Source organism: Erythranthe guttata, chromosome 8 (assembly GCF_056151865.1).
Source record: "Erythranthe guttata isolate IM_541 chromosome 8, IM_541, whole genome shotgun sequence".
NCBI lineage: Eukaryota > Viridiplantae > Streptophyta > Magnoliopsida > Lamiales > Phrymaceae > Erythranthe > Erythranthe guttata.
Window position 1 is genome coordinate 23,509,704 of NC_142540.1, and position 8,748 is coordinate 23,518,451.

Consider the following 8,748-nt stretch of genomic DNA (forward strand, 5'->3'; position numbering starts at 1 on the left):
ATGCAAACTCAATCGACAACAAGATGTATAAACTTAATTGTCATAATATGAAATTAATCGTTAAGTAAATAAAAAAAATTAATAAGTAAAGATTATATTTTTTTTTTATAAAGATGCCATTAACAAATAAAATGGATTTATAAAGAAAGTGAAAAACCATTGAGATAAGCAATAATTAAAAATAATTAGAATATTAGTAGGGAAAAAAAAGAAACACAATTAGTATAGAAAAAAACTAAAATTAAAATAATTACAAAAATAATATTAGGGTTATTCTAGATGCGAAAATTTTATTCATTTTATATATAAGATTTTCAGAACTATTTAGTTTCTTATTATTCAAAATGATCCAAAACAAAATATATTGAAATAATAATTATCAAAAACCATTTACAATAGACCTTTGATAAATTAATAACCTCGTTTAAATAATAATTAATTCTGATCCCGATTCCCGACTCACTAAAAACACATTAGTTTATTAATTCGATAATTTACTATCTTTGTCAAAGTAATAAAATTTTGTTAGCCACGACTGTATTAATTTAAACATGTTTAACTGTAATTTGGGTATAAAAAATTATATTGTCGATCACAGACGGCCCAGATTTCATCTTCCAAATTAGGGTAAATTACAACCACCCCCTAAGGTATGGTCAAATTACGAACCTCTTGTTTGGATAATTACAACCACCCCCTCAACTCATCAAATTTAGTGGAATCTTCGAGATTATATAGAATATTATCACTTTAATTTGTACCCGTTTTATCTTATTGGAACTCTACGTTTTGAAGCAAGATGATCATAATATGTGTTTTTTGGCTTGTATATATCAGATTGTGGTGCATCAGAAACTGTAGTTTTACACAAAACGAGTACAACTAAAGCACATTTTACATCATCTAGATGATTATGTTGAATTTGGCACCATAAGGGTGGAGGTGTAAGAAAAAATGAGTTAATTGCAAATACCACCCCTGTGTAATCTATAATTGCCAAATACCCCCTGTAAAAAAAACTCTCTTATACCCCCTTGTGTTAACATTTTCGAAGCACACTGCACCTTTTTTAATTTTAGACTTTGACTAAATGTAAAAAGACTGAAATGTCCTAGGATTTTTTCAGCAATTAGTCCATGATAATTGATTCTAATTACACCAAATTTTATATTATATAATTATCTAATTTTATATAAAATAAAATTATTTTGTAATTACAAAAAGTAAAAATTATATAAACAAGAATTAAAATATATTGTAATATTAAAAGTTTTTATATGTGTTGCAATGTTGTATTTTACATTTTATATTAAAATAATTATATGAACAAAATTAATCAAAAGAAAAAAAAAAAATCACGGCTCCTTCCTGCACCACCACAACCTTCTTCTTCAATCTCCGGTGAGGTAGAGTCGCTGCTCGGAGTAGCCTATGATGATTGGCCGATGATGGAAGGGGGAGTGTGCTGCCATGGAGGTGACATCCATGGCAGACGCAACAAAGTTGCAGGGGGTTGGGGTAAGGTGTGGCGGAGGAACTAGGCGGTGTCGAGGAAGAGGAATTTGAAGGAGGGGTGGGCGGCGGTGATGCAAGACGGTGGCGGTGTTGAAGGAGTGGGTGGGTGTCGGTGGGGCCAGACGGCGGCGGTGAACTTTGGGGAAGAAGGTGTGAACTTTGAAAATTACAATTTAGTCCTATAAATTTAGGTTATTTATAATTACACCAATCTGTTTTTTTCTTTCTTTATGAAGGGGTATTTATGCCATTTCCTTCCAAAAAATAGCGTGAATAATCGCACAACCGGCGAGTGAGGCACACGATTTGCCTCCAGGGGTCTTAATGCATTGACTTTGTTAACACAGGGGCATGAGTGAATTGTTTTTTGACAGGGGTATTTGGCAATTAGAGATTACACAGGGTGGTATTTGCAATTAACCCAAGAAAAAATAGTTGAGGGAGTGAATGTAATTATCCAAACAAGAGGGGAGTTTTTGTAATTTAACCATACCTCAGGGGTGTTTGTAATTTACCCTCCAAATTATAAAGATGAAAATCAATGAGGAATGGCAATTTCGTCAAAAGCCAAACAGCCCCCACCATGGAAATCAAGCGCGCGATGCAGTTAAATCCAACTGATATTTGAAATTGCGAGAAGGTTTTATTTTTGCACCCAAATTCCAACTTAATAACTGTAAAACCCTAAAAAAACCATAAATCCATCTTCTAATCTCAGATGATTAAATCTTGAATCGAAATAAACAGATACGAAAATGGCGAATTCAATTCCAGAATCTCACTCGAAGAGGAACGGAACTAGGTTTTACGGATTCCACACGTTCGCCGAGCCCGGATTCCCCGTCACATTCGCCGGCGCGTTTCGGGACAACGTGCGGCAGTTTATTCAGCAGTGCGCCGAGCCCGAGGGTTACGATCTGGTGGGCATGCCGATTTGGTGCACTTTTCTGGTGTACGAGGATAGAGGAACCGTGCTCCCGCTGTACACCATTGAAGAAAACGTCAAGCATTCCGCCACCCCCTTCTGCGATTACTGCCGCTGCGCTGGTGAGTTTTTTTGTAATGAAAATTACGATCACCCGTTTCTTTTGGTTTGTTTTGTTGAGAATTGAACTGGGTTTTGGGGGAATTTCGATTTGGAATTTTTTTTTTTGAGATTTTTGTCAATTTTTTTTGTGTGGTCTTTTTTTTCGATTTTGGGTGATTAGGGTTTTTTTACTTGTGGATATTTGAAATTTGAACCGGGTTTGGGGGGGATTTTGAATTGGAATTTTTTTGAGATTTTTGTTAATTTTTTTTTTGTGGGTGTTTTTTCGATTTTGGGTGATTAGGGTTTTTTTTACTTCTGGATATTTGAAATTTGAACAGGGTTTTGGGGGGATTTCGATTTGGAATTTTTGAGATTTTGTGGTGTTTTCGGTTTTGGGTAATTAGGGTTTTTACTTATGGATATTTGAAATTTGAACCGGGTTTTGGGGGAATTTCAATTCGGAATTTTTGAGATTTTTGTCAATTTTTTTGTGGTGTTTTCGATTTTGGGTAATTAGGGTTTTCTACTTATGGATATTTGAAATTTGTACCGGGTTTTAGGGGAATTTCGATCTGGGATTCCGATTTTTTTGTGAATATTCTTATTTTTTTTGTTTTCTCGATTTTGGGTAGTTGAGGGTTTTTCTTCTTATGGGAACATTTGTTTTCTGATATGGGTACAGGGTGGAGCCACCGTTTTGTGTCGAAAAGGAAGTATCATTTCATAATACCGGCAAACGAGGAATGGAATATTCCTCTCGAAGAAGGTGCTTTGGATATGCAAACGCATCTCTTGCACGGTTTGATTCACTGCAATGGATTAGGGCATCTGATCTGCATTAACGGGATTCAAGGCGGTTCTAATTTCATCCGTGGTCGAGAGATCATGGATCTGTGGGACCGTATCTGCACGGCTCTTCATGCCAGGTATGTGAAAAATAAATGACACGATACAATGCCCTTTTTATTTCGATTTTGCGATAAACTGCACGTTGATATCGAATCTGTTGTAATGAATATGTTTTGAGGAGTCTTTGAATTTATTTTACGGTCAATTTGTATCCTTATTAAACTTTAGTAACTTCGTCTGACTTGCTGTATTATCCAATAATAAAAACATAAAAAAAATTAGGGGTGAGTTTCGAAGTGATGTACGGATATTTTGAGCATCGATTTCGCAGAATTCGTGTCATTCTTCTCTAGTTATATAATGCTGAATTCAATGTCGAACGGGCTGTGAAATCATACTAAATTGTCTGGAATCTTGAAATCTAATTTCTGCATTATTATTCGGATTGATTTGTGTATTACAAGATATATGTTGAGTGTGATCAATATATTGTGATGATTAGTAATATTTAATTGATTGTCAAAATGTTTCGGTTTTGACTAATTATTGGGTCTTGTAGGCAAATTACAGTGGAAGATTTGTCGAGAAAGAATGCAACGGACCTCCGTTTGCTTTACGGAGTTGCTTATGGACACTCGTGGTTCGGTAAATGGGGATATCGATTCTGCCGGGGTAGCTTTGGAGTGAAAGAGCATAATTACGAAAGGGCAGTGGATATTCTCAGCTCCCTTGTTCTCGATCAAGTAGTTGAAGATTTCCACGTCGCAAATACCGGAAGCAAATACATCAAACAGCTGATCCACCATTACAGAGGTTTGAGCGACACAAATCTCGTTACGATTCGAGACTTACTCAGATTTATGCTCACCTTAAAACCCAAAGCCCCGACTGCAAAGACGGCTTCTTGCACTAACGGTTCTGCCGCATATTTTCCTTCGTGGCCAAGAAAAGAATCGGTAGCCTTTAGTAATAATACCCCTATCAAAAGATGCTCGTCGAAATTCCCGACGAGGCTCGGATTGAGAAAGTGCCCGCTTTCCTCAAAGGAGAAATCTTCGGCAAAGTGCAGAAAGTTCTCGAACCTGGTTGCTAATTTGGACAGTAGGTGGCCTGTAAGAAGACTCGAGCAAGTTGCTGAGGTCATCGTCGATGCCTTGCTGGAGAAGAAAGCTGGGATGACGAGGCAGGAGGCTCGTGACGCGGCTCGGGTTCACATTGGAGATACTGGGCTGATAGATCATGTCTTGAAAGTGATGGACAATGTGGTTGTCGGTAATTTCGTTGTTCGTCGGTCGGTGAATCGGTCCACCAAGATTCTGGAATATACCATTCAAGATTCGGAGGGTGGAAGAGACGTTTACGAGCCCCGCTCGAGTTTCTTTAAAGAAAAGCTGTTTAATCAGGTGATTGCTACTGCGCCTGTTCCTGGGAGATGCGTTTTCGTCGATGTGAACATTTTGTACAAGAACGTGCTTTTGGGATATCCGATTCAAGATTCCGATTTTTCTTCGGTGAATCTGGCTGTTCAAACGGTTCTTCACAGCAAGCATTTTGTGAAGGAGTGGCCTTTTCGAGATGAGGATGACGACTCGTTTAGGTTCATTTGTAGACTGACGATGAGTTCGTTCGATGAAAACGATAGCGATCTTTGTTGTGATTTGCTGCATAGAGAGTATGTGGTGGTGCCGCTGTACGCGACACTGGGCGACCTGCGATTGGCTGTGGAGAATGCAATGAGGGATACTTATTGTGTGATGGAGGATTTGAAGGTGACCGAGATTTTGGAGATGGAAGGGGTTCAAGAAGATGAGGTTCTTTTCGGGGTGATTGAATCGGGGGGTGAGATTAGGGTGAGGGGGGGTGGATTGGATTTGGAGACGGAGTTGAGGTACGAAGGTGGGAATGAGAATTGGACGGTGAGGTGTAGGTGTGGGGCCCACGATGATGACGGGGAGAGAATGGTGGCGTGTGATATTTGTGAGATTTGGCAGCACACTAGGTGCGGTGGGATTGAGGATTCCGATGCGGTGCCGAGGTTGTTTGTTTGTGATGCTTGCTGCACTGCCCTTGCTCCGGCGCAAACGAGGTGTGGGGATGGTTTTAGTGAGGCGGCGGATGGTGGTGGTGGTGGTGGTGGTTCTGTTAGGCTGCCGGATTTTGTGGCGGAGGTTGATATGGGGATGATGTATTAATTGTGAGTAGTGGTGGTGGTTTTTTTGGAGGCAGTAATTGTAGAGTTTCTTTCTTTCTTTTTTACCATATACAAGAAAAAAATAGCATGTGCAGAGTTGTAAATTTTCACCTTTACCACAAAAGTATTAGTGTGTGATAAAATTTGTTCTTGTAATCAATAAATAGTTTTGTTTGGCTGAGGATGTAAAAAATGGAAATTATAGGATGTTTTACCAAATCATTGTTAATATTTCATTTTAATAAATGTCATTTAAGTAATTCAAGATATGTAACTTCAAGACTTGTCACCTATGTAGCACAAAAACTTCAACTTCTTAATGTTTCAACATCCGACACCCGAGGACAGTGGCGGATCCAGGATTTTTGCCAAGGGGGTTCGAAATTATAGAATAAAAAATTTCAATATTACTTTATAAAGATAGTGGACCAAAAATTTACAATTTACAAATTTTAGGTGAATTGTGGAAATATTTAAAGAGAAAAAAGTTGAAAAATGTTAATATTTAAAAAAAAATCAAATTTTGAGAAGGTTGGGTATCGAACCCGCGACCTATTATTCAACAAAACCATCTTTACCACCTCAACCAATTACCTTTGATGTAAACTTATGTATAATAGTACTACTTGTCTAAAATCAAGGGTGTGCAACTGCACACCCTAGACCATAGCTACATCCGCCACTGCCCGAGGACACCTGTTGAATACCTTATGCGTTATTTTGCAAATTCTGAAAAGTAAGAAATAGCAAATTTTTAAATATTTTTGTTATGTTCCTAGTTATTTACATGATTTAGTGATCAATTGCAAATTAATAGTTGATAATAATATTTATTTTGAATATATTTGCATGGAAATATATAAAATGAATTTATATATAAATAAGAACTTAAACATATTATATAAAATATTTATATACTTTTAATATTAACATATTTCTCCCAAATTCATGTATCCCCATTTTTGTGACATACTGTTTCTCCGTGTCTGATTTACCATATTGCCATTTTTGTGTCTGTGCTATATAGCTCGTCTCTATTTATTCAAATATTAAAAGATGAGCTCTCAGAACAATTTTTTGGACTTGTAAATTTTGCTTTTTGATTGGGAGTCCAGTTTATTAGCTCATATATTTTGACAAACACATCATATTCACATGTGGTCCTAACTTATAATGATGCATACAAAACTTCCTCAAAGTCAAAAGTGACAGCCTTGTCACATAATTTCAACAAAAAAACATAAACTATTACAACATTTTTAATCTAAACAAAATATATTATTTTCACAATCAATATAAAGAATACCACAAAATTCTTATAATTCAATAAATATATTGATTGCTCTCTGTATTTTCTATATTTCTGTACTGCACCCACAAAAATAAAAAAAATGAAATTAATTCCTCTCCTAAATTGATACAAAATCAAATTGACCTTTTAACATACTTGAATCCCATGGATGAATCAAAGCAATCTAACTTATCTCTATACAAATTCATTAATTTCAATAAATCAGTCACTTTCTCCTTAGTTCTTTCACCACCACCAATTTGTAGAACAACCAATAGCTTTTGGAAAGCCCCAAGTTGAACCGCCTCCACAAGTGCATTCTCATTTTCTCCCAAACATAGCTTCCAAAGGCTCGTGATCGCGAAATCCGTCGCACTATCCGACACTCGCAAGATCTTTTTCACTAGTAGAGGGATCGTGAGCGCGTTTTCGTACGCGCTTTCTCTCCCTTCTTTCGTACTGCAGATATTGTCGATCACGCCTAAAGCCTTCTCGCACGCGCTTTTATCGCCGTCGACTAGAATTTCGAGAACCAGAGGAAGTAGGCCCATTTGGACAAATTTTGATGAGGTTGTGGTACTATTGTAATTTGTAGATGACGACGTCATCAAATGGTGAATCACCACTAGGGTTGCCTTGGTGGCTCTAGGGCAAATAGGGTTTTTCACAATTTGGAGCAAGGTTTCTTCTATGCCCTCGATTCTCGTTAGTGCATCGACACAATCTTGATCCGATAAGACCAGCTCTTTCAACACGCAAATCGCGTTTTGCCTCGACGAGAGATCGTTGTCGCTCTTCAGGAACCAAACCATGCAACGTAGAGAAACCTCGGATTTCAACTTGGAAAACCCTAATTCTTGTCCGTGATGTTGGAATAACGTCCACGTCAACGCAGACAAGATTTCTTTCAGAACATCATTCGCATTGTCGTCGCCCGAAAAACGAGCAAACCACTCGAAAGAATCGGCCAATGCAGAGCCAATCCCATTTCCCACAATGCACCGCTTATTACGCTCGCTCTCCTTAGCCAAATTCCTGATCTTTATTAGAATTTCTTGGATCTTTCTAGAATCCCCGCACCGTGTGGCGGCCTCGATCCTAGTACAAATCGAAGAAACCTCATAAGGTGCGATCGGAATACGAGGAGTTGGAATCCTCTCGACCCCACAAGACTTGTTCTCCACGCACCAATCTTGGATCATCTTCCTTATGGAGTGATTTGGGATTTGATCCAAATTCCTCAAGACTTGGTTCGTGACGGGGCACGTTTTAATTACCCTTCCACCCTCGATCCACTTCTCGATGCTCTCGCGGTCGTAGGTTATTCCGGTCGATAAAGTCACCGGATCTTTCATCAAATCGAGAGATATCGGGCACTTGAAATGAACCGGAATCGTTAGCTCCATATTATCTTGATTGATCCCTTTAGAAGCCTCGTCTTTTCCGGCTCCACCACGGCCGCCTATTCTCCGCCTCCACGAGAAAGTCATGATCAGAAAGTATCTAGTAATTAAGTATGTCTTGGAGAGAGATTATTTTTTTATGGGGTTTTCTTTTTTACTAGGTAGAAGTTGTATTGTAGTATGATATTAAAAATCTTGGACTATATATATATATATATATATATATATATAGATATATGCATGGAATAATATATATATAAATGTGTGTTGTGTGTGTATGTGTGGAATTAGGGGGAAAAGAGAGTTATGGAATGAAGAAGCGTTCAAAATGGTAGGAATGGGGGTTTGAAGTTTGAATTGAATATTTGACCGTTGAAAATTTGATAAAAATGGAAGTCCATTTGTTTTGTTGGCTGAGGTTTGACCCGCTGACCGGGTAACGAACGGGTCAGCGTGGGGTAGTCGGTGG

At 37.9% G+C, this 8,748-nt stretch overlaps 2 protein-coding genes across 3 annotated transcripts; one reads left to right on the plus strand and one right to left on the minus strand.

The window, feature by feature from the left end:
- Window positions 1-2,065: 2,065 nt before the first annotated feature.
- MMD1 (RING/FYVE/PHD zinc finger superfamily protein) lies at window positions 2,066-5,842 on the plus strand. 2 transcript variants are annotated; one of them, XM_088822446.1, is made up of 4 exons: window positions 2,066-2,155; window positions 2,263-2,562; window positions 3,228-3,471; window positions 3,954-5,842. In XM_088822446.1, exons 2-4 carry the CDS (start codon window positions 2,271-2,273, stop codon window positions 5,584-5,586), a joined length of 2,169 nt encoding a protein of 722 aa, XP_088678572.1. In that variant the 5' UTR covers window positions 2,066-2,155; window positions 2,263-2,270; the 3' UTR covers window positions 5,587-5,842. The 2 variants fall into 2 exon arrangements, with proteins under 2 accessions (XP_088678572.1, XP_012845315.2); XM_012989861.2 differs by having other exon boundaries at window positions 2,069-2,562.
- Window positions 5,843-6,882: 1,040 nt separating this feature from the next.
- On the minus strand, window positions 6,883-8,544 carry LOC105965040 (ARM repeat superfamily protein). Its single transcript, XM_012989551.2, has one exon. It carries the CDS (start codon window positions 8,364-8,366, stop codon window positions 7,011-7,013), a length of 1,356 nt encoding a protein of 451 aa, XP_012845005.2. The 5' UTR covers window positions 8,367-8,544; the 3' UTR covers window positions 6,883-7,010.
- Window positions 8,545-8,748: the final 204 nt, after the last annotated feature.